This window comes from Genypterus blacodes, unplaced genomic scaffold, assembly GCF_046128005.1.
Source record: "Genypterus blacodes isolate CSIRO-AG114 ecotype Tasmania unplaced genomic scaffold, CSIRO-AGI_Gbla_v1 ptg000024l_1, whole genome shotgun sequence".
In the NCBI taxonomy this organism is placed as follows: Eukaryota; Metazoa; Chordata; class Actinopteri; order Ophidiiformes; family Ophidiidae; genus Genypterus; species Genypterus blacodes.
The window spans coordinates 1435001-1452500 of record NW_027466837.1 but is presented as its reverse complement, the minus strand read 5'-3'; the positions used below and the strand labels follow the sequence as shown (position 1 = coordinate 1452500).

Below are 17500 nucleotides of genomic sequence, written 5' to 3'. Positions count from 1 at the left end.
ACACACACACAGAGAGGCCGTTCCTTCTGTATTCCCGCTCAGATTCATCATATTTCCGTCTCAACCTACTTCCCATCTTCATTTCCAGCCGAGGGGTCGCAGGGTGATGGATGTCTCCTCCACACTCTCCTGTCCTCCTTCCCCTTGGGCCCCTCGCTCTCCCCCTCCCTCCCTCCCTCCCTCCCTCCCTCCTCGTCTCTCGCTCACTCACTCCATCCCTCTGGTTGTCGCCCTCTCTATTCTCTCTTCTTCTCCTCGGTAACTGGTAAAAATAGAGCTTCATAAATCATGCATCTTCTCTCGCAGCAGCACGTAAGAACAAGGGAGGGAAAAGAGGAAACAAATGGGCAGATGAAGGCGAGGAGGGGATGATGTGTGGATGTGGAGGGGCTGATGGTGGAGCAGATTGGAGCTGCGGGGCTCTCGGCCGCCCTCTCGCCCCTCTGAGCTGCCAGACTTCACCCAGAGAGACGCAGCGGCGGAGGAAATGATGTTAACACGTCGCTGAGCCGCTTCGTATCCCGCCGAGTCCGGTGAGGCGGCGAGACAGAGAGAGAGGCTCCTGTGACACCTCAGAGGGCCTCACGCCACGTGTTGCCCTCAATAACAGGAAGAGGAGCGGCGAGCCTCCGACACAAAGCAGAGAAAACAAACCTCCACCAAGACCAAACAGTTGTGTCTGACATCGTCACTTAAAGGAAATCTTTACCTTTATTAGCTTACGGATCATAATGGACATGGATGTTTGGATGAAGGTGGAAATGTTCCCTGCAGCTATCGGACTGTTTCGAATCGATCGCTTGATCTCAGCAAGATGATGGAGGGAACTGCAAGTTGTAGCCCTATGAGGTATTAAGCTGCCTGAGTGCGTACAGCTCCCTCAGATCTAGATCCTGCTGACCCAGATCTGATGGTAGTGAGTGTTTTGGTTTGAAGGCTGCTGCACCTTCTTTACTCTCTGCTACCATCTAGTGGTGATCTAGTGTTAAGGAACAGGAAGGCAGTCTGAATGGTTGTCTATGGTCTGAAATGAGTGTTTAAAAGATTCTAAACTATCATTCAGATCCTCCTCAACATGGACTCCAAGGACACTGGGCCGGGTTCTGCAGCTTTTGAGCCCAGTAACCACAAACTGTGTCTCCTGTCCCAATGAAGGACATTTTCAGATGAATGTCCACCATCCCAGGGAGTCGTTGTCTTCAGTTGAGGCCATTAGTGGATTAGAAGTCAACATTCATAATCTTCTTCTATCAGCATATAAAGAATATATGTCAGAATGCACTTGAAGCAGATCTGAACCTGATAGTCTTCCTCCTTCCTCTTCCTGTAGAAGGTCAGGAGAGTTTGGATGATTCACCTGCAGCAGATTGTCACTTTGTTATCGTCCCTCATGTGTGCGCTGTAATAAAACAGCATCATCATGTCGCTGAATGCAAACACACACGGATCCTGATGTTTCCTTAAAGCAGCAGGGCTGTGTGTGTGTGTGTCAGAGTTACACACACACCCTGCTGCGACTCTGCGCTCAGTCACACACACTTTAAGGAGATCAAATCAGTTGCTTGAATGATCGACTCAGACGCCTCCACGCATTAAATCTCACCTAAACGTTCTTTCACGCTGGGAATGCGCGGCGTTACAGGAAGCTGCTAACGGCTGCTCAGACGCTTCCAGACTAGCATGAGTGCTGTAGGTGATTAAAGGGGACAGACTCATGTTGATGTGGAATAAAGTCTGGAAACTGGGATGTTTTCACTCAGTGTGCACAGGAGAGCAGAGGTGAAGATTTAAGATGGATCCCTAAATAGCGACACATCTTTACTTAAAGAGACGTTCAATCAATACAGAGCTAGACTTATCAATATGGTCTCTGAGCTGAAACACTGAGCACAACAATCAATAATGATCAATAAATCCTCTCTCCATCAGATCGGCTTCTCCTTTCCCCTTTAATGTTTACTTTGTGTGTCTCTCAATAACAATGTGATTAATAGAGAGTGTGAAGATGAAGATGATGAAGATGAAGATGATGAAGATAATGAAGATGATGAAGATAACAAAGATGATGATGATGATAAAGATGAAGAAGATGAAGATGATGAAGATGAAGATGAGGATAAAGATGATGAAGATGAAGATGATGATGAAGATGAAGATGATAATAAAGATGAAGATGAAGATGATGAAGATGAAGATGAAGATGATGATAAAGATGATGAGATGATGATGAAAATGATGAAGATGAAGATGATGAAGATGATGATAAAGATGAAGATGATGGAGATGAAGATGATGGAGATGAAGATGATGAAGATGAAGATCAAGAAACTCACAGTGTCATTAGAGACGTTTGTGTAGGTTGAAGATCTTTCCCCTTCATGTTTTGTATATTTAAACTCTTTCTCTCTGACTAAACACTGCAAAGCGTCTCAGTCTGCCTGAATCCCCACTGCGTCAGGATTCCTGTGTTACTTCACTTTCCCCCTCTTTCTTTCACTTTTCCGTGACATTCCGGCTCATTAACCTGATTCATTTCAACAGGGATGAATTTCCACACTTCCTGTTTGCAGTCCCAGTCTTATTAATGCAACATTGGAGGAATAATGATGAAATCTCTCCTCTCTGGTTTGAGTTCTCTCCTCTCTCTCTGGAGCGACGCTGCAGATGATTCCAGACCTTCTGCTGCTCATACAGATTGTAGTTAATGAGCTAAAACATGACAGCAACACTGCGGTGATCTTAAAGCCGCCGCCGCCCTTTACATGAAGTTAAACACACTCAGAGGATGAACTTTACCAAGGTGACAGGAGGTCGCTGTCTAATGTTTGTTTGATCTCCTGTGACTCAGTGAGACAGAATTAGAAGAGCGACGCCTCTGTCCCCTCAATGACAACAGCATGTGCCACTGCAGGATTACACACACACACACACGCGCACACACACTCACACACCCATGACCTTGCCAGTGAGCTCAACACTAAAGTGCCATAGCAGTTTTTAATCCTGCGTGTTGGAACCAAACACAGAGTCGTAAACACACAGAGCAGTCAACTGTGACCAGCAGCCTTAAACACACATACACACACACACGGAGGAGATTTGATTTGGGCATAAGAAACTCTCTGTCTCTCTCTCTCACACACACACACACACACACACACAGTTCCCCAAAGTCAGCGTTTCAGAGTGGATCCAGGCAGCAGAGTAAGTGAGGTCAACCTGTGCGTTAATAAATGATGACATCTGAGAGCAGAACCCTCGGTCACCGCCGGGATTCAGGGTCTGTGTGTGTGTGTGTGTGTGTGTGTGTGTGTGTGTGTGTGTGTGTGTGTGTGTGTGTGAGAGCGAGAGAGAGAGAGAGGGAGAAGTTCAGCAGGCACAGCGGCGTTCCAGCACGTCTGCCACCCGACAGAAAGAAAGGACGCCTTCATATTTCATGAGCACTTCTGCCCTCATGCAGCTAAGAACAACCCGGATAGTTTCATCTACACAGAACAGGTCACCCCTGCAGAGGAGCGCCGCGTACAGCAAAGCATGCTGGGAGCATCTGTCTCACTGCCTCGGGAAAGTATCGATTTGTCAGAGCGACCGTGCGTTCACTGGACTCCTTCTTTCCTTCCTTCCTTCCGTCCTTCCTTCTTCTGCATCCTTTCATTTCCCTCTAAAGCTTTTTGGCTTCAACGTTAAAAACAATATTGGAAAAGCACTCAAATACAATCCAGGTTTTGTAGATTATAAATTCCGACCTCGACTGTAACAAATCTGCCGCCTGTGTGTGTGTGTGTGAGTGTGTGTGTGTGTGTGTGTGTGTGTGTGAGTCCTTGTTACTGCTCCGTCTCCTCTATTGTCATCTCGTATCTCTATCCAAACTTTGCTGCCTCGCTCAATAAGACGTCTCCCAGCCTCAAATCCCCTTTGTCAGGCTGTAATGAGGCTCAGTTCTCCTTCATATTGGCAATTTCTGGTCACAGTCGCTGGAGTCGCTTCCCTCTCTCATATTCTCACTGTTTGTTTGAGCGAGAGGCAAACACCCGCAGCCGATCGAGTCGCTTCTCTCTTATTTCCGAGTCCTAAAAGTAGGAAATCAAACAGTGCGGGAGGATTTACTTCAACTTGCTCCTCACGTAAATCGTTTTGGTTGAAGAACGTTGTTGATGGAAGTCGTAACAAGCCGCCTCCTCCTCCTGTGTGGCTCCAACACGCTCACACACACACATTCACACCGCAGGGCTGTAGCGGTGTGTTGTTAGTTCTAAAGAGTTAAAGCTCCTCAGAGGTCCGGTGTGTTTCTGCGTGCGTCTGTGATCTCTACACGCTTACAAACACGGATATGCTGTGCAATTCCACCGCCTCTGAGTCTCTGAGCGTCATGTAGTTAAAGGCTCCGTGCAGCCTTGGAAATATCCTGAATATCTTATAAAACAGATTCAGTAAACAAGTTTAATCCTTCATTAGAATCTGGCAGAATTCATTTTCCAGCGCAGAAGTCAAACACCTGCGTCTGTCTCTGAACAGAGTGAGTGACGTCTCTGTCCTGGAACTGCGGCGGAGTTTGAGACGCACTTGGAATAACATCGCCTCCTACTCCACTCACACTGTGACAAAGAGTGATAAGAATGACAGAATGATGCAGAGCGGCGACATGGAGAGGTAGAGCTGCAGATGAGAGGCGGAGGTGTAGACAGAGCAGCAGAGAGTTTTGAGTTTCTATTAGAGACAGAGCGGAGGTCTGAGCTCTTTGATCTCACTGTGGATTAAAGGGATTAAATATAAACAACTACATCCTAAATAAATCTCTTCATGTCGTCTGTTGACATTGTTCTGTTTACTTTTATCACAGAGCAACATCCTTTAACAGAGCAGCACAGAGGGACAACAACTAAACAGAGGCACGACCAAAGAGTTAGGACATATAAGAGTGTGTGTGTGTGTGTGTGTGTGTGTGTGTGTGTGTGTGTGTGTGTGTGCAGGACTCACCGTGGTGCTGAGGCGTGTGTGTGTGTGTGTGTGTGTGTGTGTGTGTGTGTGTGTGTGTGTGTGACTCACCGTGGTGCTGAGACGTGTGCGTGTGTGTGTGTGTGCTTGTGTGTGTGTGCAGGACTCACCGTGGTGCTGAGGCGTGTGTGTGTGTGTGTGTGTGTGTGTGTGTGTGTGTGTGTGTGTGTGTGTGTGTGTGTGTGTGTGTGTGCATGACTCACTGTGGTGCTGAGGCGTGTGTGTGTGTGTGTGTGCGTAGGACTCACCGTGGTGCTGAGGCGTGTGCGTGCGTTGACGGCGTGTTTGAGAGCCAGTTTGATGAGCGAGGGCAGCCTGAGGACCACAGCCTCCATGTCCTGCTCGCCCCTCATGGCCCCGGCCAGCTTGCCCAGTCCCTCTACGTAGATCTTCCAGTGGGGCTGGACCTCGGCCGCCCCCCCCAGGCAGCCCTGCATCACGGTCTGACAGAAGCCCCTGCAGGCCGGCGGGCCCAGCAGGCCCTGGCAGTGCGGGCAGTACCACAGCCTCAGCAGGGAGCGGCCGCAGTCCCGGCCGGGCCGCAGGTGGTCGGTGGTGTTGACCACCTCGATGCCCAGGTTCAGAGCCTGCAGGAAGACCCGCGTGGCCAACAGGGAGCGGGACAGACGGGTCATCATGGCTTTGGGATACGGGCCAAACGCCCCTGAGTCCTTCCAGGCCCCTTTCAGACACTCCTCCGACGCCGAGGAAATGCTGCCCCCTAGCAGCCGGCGGTAGGTCAGCGGGAAGAGGCGGCTGTAGAGCACCGACACCATGTGGTCCACCGTGGAGTCCGAGCCCAGGATGTACAGCGACATGTCCAGGAAGAGCTGGCCCACGCTGCTCTGGGCCCCCAGCCCGAGACCTGGGAACTCTGACTTCAGCATCAGCAGGGTGGAGTTACGGCCGTGACGCAGGACCAGATCAAAGGCCTCTGTGGAGGAGGAGAGGGGACAGGGAGGAGGAAACAGAGAGGGAAGTTAGAGGACTTTGTTGTGAAAGTTGTTGCGTTGAGGAGGAGAGGATGTGCCTGAATCGCCACGACAACAGGGAGGCTGTCAGAATCAGACAGAGGTGCTTTCGCTCACAGAGCACACAAGCAGATGCTGAACCACGCAAACCGCCATCGCCAACTTAATGATCACAGTCAGGGGGAAACTGCGCTCTCTCTCTCTCTCCTGATGCTCTATCTCTTGAAAGGCTCACACACACGTCGCTCTATAAGCCGCCTCGTAACGCAAACAGAGCAGCATTTTCAGCATCAGACCAAAAGCAAGATTTGACCATTTAATACTTCAAACAAGCCAGGGAAGAGCCGAGCCCCCCCGCCCCCCCTCCTAAACGCCCCCTTCTAAAGGAGGCTGGCGTAATGGCGAGCAGAGTTTCAAGTGAAGTCGTATCAAGAGAGGTGGCAGCAAGCGAGAGCTCTGTCACGGCGAAATGACAGAGCTGCGGACAAAAGGAGGAGATTTAAGGGCCAATTACTGAACTCAGCAGGGGAGCGGAGCGGCTGAGAGATGAAGCTTTGGACAGGAGCATCACTTGGGACGCCGCTGTCCCACCTCGCCCACTGCATCACTGTGCGGAGAGACACAACGCTGCGGCTGCTTTGGTTGAAGGACGTGAGCGTTTCTGTTGCTATTCCATCTTCCCTGTTTGTGTCTTCCTGCTCGGGCGGCTCCATTTCCTTTCTCTTCATGCTTCTCGGAGGTCAAATGAGGCTCGCCGTTCGCCGCGGCGCTCCGGGTGCTTGGACGGCGCTGAGAAATGATGTGGCAACTCTGCCTCAATTTAAGCTAATGGTTTGTTTCTCATGAGCGTGAGAATGCGGCGGCACGTGTGAAGGGACTGGACTCTCCCGGGTCTGTGAGGAGGCTGAGGCCCCGCAGTGAAGGAGGAACAGATCAGTGAGCACGTCCTCCAAGAGCCAGGGAGCGAGCCAGCAGGAGGCAGGAGGCAGGAGGCAGGAGGCAGGAGGCAGGAGGCAGGACGCGGTCACAGGGCGTCTGCCGCAGTCGCAAGAGACGAGCAGGCAGCCACCGCCATTTATTTAGCAAGGAGAAGGAAGAGACGGAGACGGAACTTTTGTTCTATGAAGGAGAGAGGGAAAGAGTTTAGACGTCCAGAGTGAAGGAGACGAGGGATGCTGTGGATTCTTTCATACTGGCCTCGTATGGATCAAAGGAACACATGAAGGCAGATGTAAATATCTTCACTGTTGCAGCAGAAACCTTTAAGCCGCAAACATCTGTATTTCACCATGGATCTCTATCCCATAATGCATCAGCTTTGTGTGTTTAGCTCTCACTGTAACTTCTGGCTTCCCACAGCGTTCATTCATCCAATAAAGCTCCAAAAACAACAACACAACAAAGCCCTGACCTCCTTCAGACCTCGTTTCCCTGAAAGTCATTTAGTAAAAGTCATTTAACCCTAAATGGCTTTTCAGTGGAAACGATCGAAGAATGCATTTGAGGATATCTGAGTATGTGTGTTGTGTGTGCGCGTGCCTGTGCGTGTGCTGTGTGTGTGTGTGTGCGTGTGTGCGATCTGGAGCGGCACACATCTGTGGATGTTCAGCGCGGGGCTCTAAAGCTCTTCACCATGTGATCAATGAGCAGAGTGTCAGACAAAGAGAGGAGGAGATGGGGACTCACACACACATGCCCACACATACACACACACATGCCCACATGCCCACACACACACACACACATGCCCACACACCCCCACACAGATGTAAAAATTCTATTCATGGCAACATAAAAGTGGAAACAGCAGATATTCGGTTACGTGAGTCACAGATTGAAGGCAGTGAGAGAATAAAGGTGTCCAGCTTAGAGCGATTTCCTCTCCTCCTCCTCCTCTTCCTCCTCCTCCTCCTCCTCCTCCCCCACCCCCCCGGCTTCCATGAAAGCCTCTTACATCAAACTGTGTAATTCAGCTGCTACCTGTAGTATCTCTTACACCACAAAGAGCAGAGGCACTTTGTAATGGTAAAGAGAAAGACTAGAGGGCTCTTCATAAATGCAATACAATGGCTCTAAGTAGCCCGGGTCACGCTGAGAAGCACCGCCGGCCCATTTCCTGAGCACGCCGCTCGCTCGCCAGCTTTCATCGCTGAGAGCCTGCGCGGGATCAGGTGTCCTCTAATGGAGCGCAGAGAGGCTGCGTGTCAGCGACCCCTTGACACGCTGGAGACGACTGCTGCAGGTCAAACACTCGCATCAGCACAGCGCCGCCACACAGAAACAGATCGGGTCGCGTTTAGAATTAGCTGCAGTGTGAATTCTGTGGGCCCCGGCGTCAGAGATGGAGAGGAGGAACGTCTGTCCTCTGATGCTGGAGAGGAACCTGTCCTCTGAGGATGGAAGGTTCCGTGTCCAGATCAGTAACATCAGGCAGGTGAACGTCTCCACTTTGCGGCCATGACTCAGTCATTTCCGACTTCCTCGTGCATTGGAATCTGGATATCCTATCTCCTACATTGAGCTGAACATTCCACAGGTTCTCTGTCACTGAGGCGGCGTCGTGTTGCATCTAAACGCTTTAACATAATAAAGCACTCTCTATTCTATCGGTGTCATTAATCACAGATATCAATTAAACTGGAATCAAAGGCTGGCATCCTATTCAAGGAGACAGACTCCAGGTGATGTGCAGGATGAAATATGTCCTACGTGTGTGTGTGTGTGTGTGTGTGTGTGTTGCACAGAGGATGAGCGATGCTTATTTGTGACGCCCAAAAGATTTAAGCCACTCCAGCGGTGACACAAAGCAGATTTTAAATAAGATATGAACGGCCTGTCACATGTTCATGAAGCAAATGGGTCTGGACGTTACATAAGTCAACTGTGCAGCTCGTAACACACACACACACACACACACACACACACACACACACAGGAGTGAGGCTGACACGCTGGCAGGGCAGACATGTGCTGTGCTGCGTCATCAATCAGCCGGCCCCTCGCTCATTATCCCCAGGAGAGGAAAACATCAATAAATTACCAGCCAATGAGACTTATCCATTTGGCTGATGATGTGTCACCTCCAGCCGCCATGGAGACGGATGGAGGAGCTGCAGCCACCTGGTCCCGGTGACAAAAGCCTACCTGTCCAGGACCGCGATGGAGAGCTGGCAGGCGGAGCTGGAGAGACTTACAGCAGCAGCCACAAGCTGCTGTGCTGCAACTGCATACCTGCATCAAACTGCATCACACTGGATCTCACTGCATCATACTGCATCATACTGGATCCCACTGGATCTCACTGCATCATACTGCATCATACTGCATCACACTGGATCACACTGGATCTCACTGCATCATACTGCATCACACTGGATCACACTGGATCTCACTGCATCATACTGCATCACACTGGATCACACTGCATCATACTGCATCACACTGGATCACACTGGATCTCACTGCATCATACTGCATCACACTGGATCAGATCTGCTCTGTCAGTTCGTGTGGATTCAAAGAAAAACTCCACAAAGTGGTCTCGTGCAAACTGAGCTCAGTACAGATTCACATATTTTTCCATATTTTCATAATTCATATTTTTGGAGTCTGAAATATAAACGATGGCCAAAGAGATAAATGAGGCAAATAAAAGTTTTCTTGGCTCATTTTCAGTCTGATGATCTGATCTGATTTATGACTGCAAAAATAAATCTTCATGTTTTAATTTCCTAAAAATAAAAATTCCAGAAATATTTAAAGACAAAATCACAATCCACAAAAGTACTGTGTTGCATATTATGGTTTCTTTTTAGACTATTTTTATAAAATGTTGTAATAATTGTTTGGTCTTGGTGGAGGTATTACTTTTATCCTTATTTAATTGACTGACTGAATAACAGCATGTTTTGATATCTGATATTATTGAAGGGATTGGCCCAAAAAACACACACACACACACACACACACACACACACACACACACACACACACACACACACACACACACACACACACACACACACACACACACACACACACACACACACAGCTATGATGTAATGATTCTGTGGGTGGGACTCATTGACTGTAAACAATCTGTTGTTTTCCCAAACACGTCTCACTCAGACTGACCTGTCGCAGGTAACCTGAGAGCTGCTCCACCTGTGTGTGTGTGTGTGTGTGTGTGTGTGTGGTTGTGTGTGTGTGTGTGTGTGTGTGTGTGTGTGTGTGTGTGTGGTTGTGTGTATGTGTGTGTATGTGGGTGCCTGGGGCTTTACGGGACGCTGGCTGTGAGACAGGGTGGGGTGCGGGGGGGTGGGGGTCTGATTCCAGGAAGGGAGCCGACAGGATGCTGGTAAGGAGCAGATAGCATCACCAGCAGACCACGAGGGCCAACGGACAGCGGGGCAGAAATGAGACTTGTATTAGGTTACTCCATCTGTTACAGAGGACCACAGGGTGCACACACACACACACACACACACACACACACACACACACACACACACCTGACAGTGCACAGTAGGAGCCAGGTGGTGACAGTGTGGAGCATTTGGCAAACCAGAGTGGAGAACAAGGTGTGAGTCAGGTGTAAGGACGAGAGCCACACACACACACCCACACCCACACCCACACCCACACACACACACACACACACTTCCTTTTGGTTGGTTAATTTGCCTCCTGATGAGTTTCAGGAGAATCGTCCCCCCACATCTCCAGAACATAAAACCCTTTGAATATTTAACATCTGCTCTCAAACAATCGAGCCGAGCTGAGCAGTCAGGCTCAGCAGTCAGACTCAGCCGCCCGTCCATTTAGTTAATTAAGAGAAAATCAACAATTCTCTTTTTTTTTTAAATTGGAGTTTTTAGGGTTAGTGCTGGAGATAAAAGCCCTAACTGTTGGAGTGTGAGCCTGCTGGTGAGACAATAACAAGATAATGACTTCAACACTCAGACGGGGGAAAGGAACGTTTCTGCTAAAGAGTCTCAGTTATTAAAGCTTTGTGATGAAGACAAAGAGGCCGAGGCAGGAAGCTTCACAGCTGAGATGATAAAGATGAGGAAGTGACGGGAAAGAACCAGAGGAAGAATCGGCTTCAGTCTGACCGCTCAGCTTCATCTCTTCCTCTCCATGTTTCCACAGAAGAGAAGCAGAGCTGAAGCTTTGTGCCGCTGGAGCCGTTTAGAGATCACAAACACATTATTCCTGCTAACAACCAGGGAGCCTCTGCTGTTTCCCTCTTTAGATGATTAATCACACTGGGACTACATAAACGAACACACACACACACACACACACACACACACACACACACACACACACACACACACCCTGTTCTATATGTAGATGGAACTAACAGGATTCTCTCGTCTGCAGAGTTCACACACACATACATGACTCACTGCCTGATTGGCTCAGCAGAGGAAGACAGACAGGTGAGGAATGCACAAGCAGATCGATCACACTGAGTGTAAACAGGGGTGTTTATGTTGTTAACGCACAGTCACTCGCACCGGTTTCCCCCAGGTGGTGTTGCCGTGGCGTCACTCTTCACCTCTAGACTCTCTGAGCCTGGTTGAGCTTCTTCTGTCTGAAAAATACAAATAAATAAATTCTTACAGGAACTCATGGAGTCGCTCAGAATCCAATAGTCCTGATACCAAATATGCCAGCAGTCTTCCTCTGCTGCCTCTCACCGTCCACCCCATTGATCTCTGCTGCTGCTGCGGTCTGAGCCCGGGTCAAAGTTCAGTCCAGCTCTGACTACAGGCCGGCAAACAGGCGCTGTGAGAGGAGACAAGGACACAAGGACACGAGGACGCGAGGACGCTGCGGCTCGTAGGAGGCTGAGCTCTGAAGGACGAAGAGCGATGTGGAAACAGCCAGCAGAGGGCCGACGGGGCGGAGAGGAGTGAGCCAGCGCCAACACACACACACACACACACACACACGCACACGCACAAGCTTTGAAGCTGCAGTCAAAGGCATCTGGACTCTGACACTGCCAGAGTTGCTGTGACGCACCGCAGATCAGCCGACACCCACCGGGCCCTGCACCGGCCGGCCCCTGCACCCCTGCACCCCTGCACCGGCCGGCCCCTGCTCCCCTGCACCCTCCACCTCGCTGCTCATCTGATCAGGAGCCAAGATAACCGCACAATGAATTTCACGACCTGCTGATGAAAACGGTTTTATCAGCCGGTCGGAAAACAAACTCACATCAAAGCGTTCACTGGAAATATGGCTGGAGTCTCTGCTGTGATGAAATCTGTGTGTGTGTGTGTGCACGTGTGTGTGTGTTTTTTCACTATCACTCCTTTATCAAACCTCTTTCATGGTTAAAATCGTCCTAATCCTGCATTTTGTCCCGATGGAAACAAAGAAACTAAAGAAGATGAAATCCCACTTTGTTGACTAAACGTCCTGAATGGAGACATGTTTCCCGATTTCCGACATGGAAATTCGATGAAAGCAAAGATACACTGACCCTCAATCAAAACCTGGACTCCAGAGCAAACACACACACACACACACACACACACACACACACACACACACACACACACACACACACACACACAGACACACACACATGTTGGGACTGTGAGGAATCCTCCTGGTGGGGAAAGTGATACTGGAGTGAAAGACGACGCCAATAATGGATTCATTTCCAGCACAGACACATCAGACTGAGCCAGAGACAGAACACAAACACGGACCATCGCACACACACATACACACACACACACACACACACACACACTCAGGAGCAGCTCTTATTGCTCTCTGGGGTCGTGATTGGAGGACGTGGATGTAAAGCTCATCCAGACTGGAGAGGCCGGAGCCGGAGCCAGAGGGGGGAGAGGTCACGGTAAACACTCCACCCAAAGATCAAGCATCCCAGCTGGAAGAATTCAATATGCATCTCTGAGTAGATCCTGCGGTTTAGAATAAATACACTCACACACACACTCACACACACACATGCTCTGTTGGCTCGTGTCACACCAGTGCAGCGGCATCGTTCCACACGTTTCCCTGTCAAACAGACACAAACGTTGCCGTCGCCATCTTAATAAAGCGCCAACATAGAAATGAGAGACGAGTTCCTTTCCCCCGTTTGAAGTTTGGATGAGGAAGAGCAGCGAGCGGAGCTGAGAGAGGCAGAGGGGACGCTGGAGACAGATGGGCGCACAGTGTGAGATGGAGGGGAAACAAGGAGGGTCGGAGGGAGAGAGAGGGAGAGAGGGAGAGAGGGAGAGAGGGAGGGAGAGAGGGAGGGAGAGAGGGGGAGGATGGAGGGAGAGAGGGAGGGAGAGAGGGGGAGGATGGAGGGAGAGAGGGAGGGAGAGAGGGGGAGGATGGAGGGAGGGAGAGAGGGAGAGAGGGGGAGGATGGACGTCTGCTGCCCGTGTGCTGCTGCTCATCATTACACCAAATTTCAACAGATTAAACAAGGAGTCAGATCTGTTTGACCTCAAGAGCTTCAGAATACAGAACATCAGATGTGGTGTGATTTTCCTGTGTGTGTGTGTGTGTGTGTGTGTGTGTGTGTGTGTGTGTGTGTGTGTGTGTGTGTGTGTGTGTGTGTGTGTGTGTGTGTGTGTGCCTCTCCCTCGTTACTTCGTCATGCTTTAGCGGTTTTTTCAATTTCAGTCTCATATTAAATGATTTGATGTATTTTGTTGCGGTCGCTGTTATAGAATCACAAAACCATAATATTCACAAACATCTCTGAGCTGATCGACTCCATTATAAATGTGTGTGTGTGTGTGTGTGTGTGTGTGTGTGTGTGTGTGTGTGTGTGTGTGTGTGTGTGTGTGTGTGTGTGTGTGTGTGTGTGGGGGCATGAAACTGTGGCACAAACACAAACTTGCCTCTCAGATCTTTGGCTGTTTGAGTGTCAGCAGTGTTTACGTTTATGTTTGTTCAAACAGCTCACACACACACACACACACACACACACACATTCGGAGTGTGCATCTGTGATCTATATAAACATCACGGGTTGATCAAAGGCTCCTTTCAGCCGCCTGCAGGCCACACGGACGCCGCACTCCAACGCCATTTTCATGCAAATCATCCAATGTGGAAATATGGAGGGCGTATGGAAGCTGGAGCATAATGGAGCCTTTCTACTCTGCTGCTTTGTCAGATCAGAAGGCCGCTGAGCGTGTGTGTGTGTGTGTGTGTGTGTGTGTGTGTCTGAACGTGTGGTGGGCTGAAGGACGTCACTGTTTCCTTTATTGTAATTATCAGATTCCGGGGCTAGAGACCACAAAAGCTATAAACACAAACTTCACACGTTAATAATTTGCTTTGAAGAGGAAAAGTCGCCCTTGGGTTGCTCCTCTCGAGACGAGAGAGGAGGAAACATGGCGACCGTCGAGTCCGACAGGCGGACGTGAGAATGAAGCAGAAGAAGAGAAGCTGAAGGAAACATCTGAACGTCTCAAACTGTAAGAAGAGAAGAGAAGCAGCTGGGGATCTGAGAGACAACAAGCAAAGGTCACTGATCAGAGGTCTGAGCCCAGGAGGTCAAGGGTCAGCAGGAAGTACAAACCTACCAGAAACACAGAGCAGAATTCAATTGATCTGTGGAGGCTGACAGGAAGAGCAAGAGAAACAGGAAGTGGGAGGTTTGGCAGAGAGACGGTGACAGGGAAGCTCAAAGCTCCTGTGAGGATCTCCATGACGACTGTGATGTTTTGTTTTTGCCGCTCGTGTAGAGGCGCCCACATTGGTTTGTTGTATTTGGCGCCGAGTGACAGAATGAGCTCAGTATGACCAGAATTATGAAGGCTGAGCACACAAACGCGTGCACACACACACACACACACACACACACACACACACACACACACACACACACACACAGACACGCACGCGCACACAGTTTGCTGCTATAAATCAATGACACACTTATTTGCAGTACACACACACACACACACACACACACACACACACACACACACACACACTTCCTGTTTACCGCTCTCCGTTTTTAAAAATAAGGTGTCAGCTCTGTAATTGGGTCCAGGAAGCAAAAACTATTTTGCCCAAAAATAACAGAAGCTGAAGAACAACAACAACAACAAACCTGTGTGAGATAACGAAGACGGAGCCTCACAGGGCGACACACACACACACACACACACACAGTCAGAGAGCTCAGAGTCTTCACGTGTTCTCGTCTCTGCTGGGACTCGATGCTGCTCCGTGTTTCTCTGCTGCTCCGTGTTTACTGGGACACGTTAAAGACGAGTCGGGCACACGGAGCCCCATTAAAGGAGTCGCACAGCGGCCCGTACGAGCGCCACGCCAGATGTCTGCAGTTCTCTGGGATTACACGGGTTTACCAAGCAGACGGGACACAACATTCATCTCTGGACTGTGGAGAAGACGAAGACAAAGAGCGTTTCTAAAATAGAGGAGAAGCACAGAAATGGAGGCGATGTGAGGGTGGAACCAGCAGCTGCCTCTGGGGGTTTGGAGTGGACGAGCTCAGCGACAAGAAGAAGAAGAAGAAGAAGACAGAAACATGTTGCTCGCTGATTTACAGGACGTGGAAATGTTTCACTGCATTTCCTGTTAGTCGCCATGACGCTGGAGAGAGAAGCCAAGAGGAGACGCAGCTGTGATGAAACGATCGACTTTTCACCTCCGCTGTAACAAATAACATTAAAGACGGCCACGTTCCATTTAGGCGTGTCAGCGTCCGAGGGCTCGCTGGAACGCTTAAATGGAACGCAGCCATCATCGGTCTCATTAGTTCCAACCTGCACGATGAGTTAAAGTGTCCACTCCAGCTTTAATTAGACCTGTGGAGCCGTGTAGTTACTCAGGGCTGTCAGAGGAGGATAAGAAGATGAAAGGAATGTATTTGTAGGAGAAGAAGAAGAGGAAGGGTACATCCCCACAGATGTCTCCTTGTCTCCTCCACTCATACCAGGAAGGCTGAGGATCAAAGGAGGGAAGGAAAGGAGCAGGTAAGTAGTTGTCTCATCTCCTCCACCTCGGCTCAGGGACCTCAGCGTGTCGTCGTCGGGGGTTACGACAGGACAGGATGTCAGAGTGAGTCTCTTCCAGCTCGCCGTATCAGAGTAAACAAACGGCTAATTAAAAAGATAGCGCAAATTGTATTCGCTCGTCGACCTGCTGAGTCTAAAAATAGGAGCGAGTTAAGAAAAGTATCATGACTGATGGAGGGGGGGGGGAGGCTTTGTTGTTTGTAGGAGAGGAGATGAAAGATACACGCCTACACACACACACACACACACACTCTGCTCATTCACCTGCGCCCACATGAGACCTGCAGCCATCAGACACACAGCAGTGTGAGTGTGTGTGAGTGTGTTACACCATAATGTCTCATAAAGCTCCAGACTGCTTCTTTCTTTTGTATTCTACTCTTCCTCTCAGACAAAAATCACAACAATGCTCAAACTCACAAATAATGGAACTGAACTCTGACGTTAAACGGTTACATTGTGAGATAAAGTACGACTTTAATCAGAGCTGCTGTAACCTTGGTGCCGACTCCCCCCCTCCTCCCTCCCCTCTCCACCTGGCCTTCATCCTTCATCTGGTGTGTAAAACATCTCCGGTGTAACAAAAGAGTCGTACTTTGGAGAAACAAAGGCTCAGTTATTCATCTCCAGGTGTCACTGTCTCCTTCCCTCTTCCTCCTCTTCCTCCGTGCTTCCTCCTATTCCCACAGCCCCTCAGCTCTTCTCCAGCCACCCGCTCCCCTCCTCCTCTGCTCCTTGGAGGATCTCCTCCTCCATACATTACACATTGGACCGTGTGTTAATGTGTAATCAGAGCGTGGGTCAGAGGGGAGCGGGCTGGTTCCACTTCTCCTCTCCTACCACCTTCCTCTCACCTTCACTCCTCCCCTCGCTCCCTCTAACTCACCCGCCCACGCGCCCATCCCTGCCGTCTCCCTTTCCCAAAGTCACGGTGATGAATGGGCGAGCGCCATCCATCGCCGTGGCCACCAGCGAAAGGCCGCCGCCGCCCGGCGCAGGAGCCGACGCTCCCGGGGATCACAAACACGGAGGAGAGTAATTAATCCAGGAGGAGGAGAGGCAGGTAGGCAGCACAGACTGTGTGTGTGTGTGTGTGTGTGTGTGTGTGTGTGTGTGTGCGTGTGTGTGTGTGTGTGTGTACATTACTGGCAATTTTTGTCTGCATGGAACACGGGGTGATGTGTTTGGGTGCACAAGGTTAGTGTGTGTGCGTGTGTGTGTGAGACTGTGTGTGTGTGTGTGTGTGTGTGTGTGTGTGTGGGCAGGGTAGATGAGCTCTTTAAATAAACACCACTTGGGTACAGACAGGAGCAGCCAGAGGCGGCACATACAAGACTGTCCTTGAACTCCAGGGTCAAACACACACACACACAGGCACAGATACACACACACTACTACACTCACACACAATGAACTTGAGTGAGAAGGAGGAGGATGGAGTGGGAGCCTTTTTAAAAATAGTGTGGGGGGGGTAAAGCTGAGCCTCCTTTGTTT

General features: G+C 49.8%; 1 protein-coding gene across 1 annotated transcript in view; it reads right to left on the bottom strand.

The window, feature by feature from the left end:
- gpc3 (glypican 3) overlaps positions 1 to 17500 on the bottom strand; it is a gene marked incomplete at its 3' end in the record, with an annotated part of 80457 nt that overhangs the window by 27757 nt on the left and 35200 nt on the right. Inside the window, 1 exon segment of the mRNA XM_076143407.1 lies at positions 5244 to 5929. Coding sequence (XP_075999522.1) covers positions 5244 to 5929 — 686 coding nt within the window.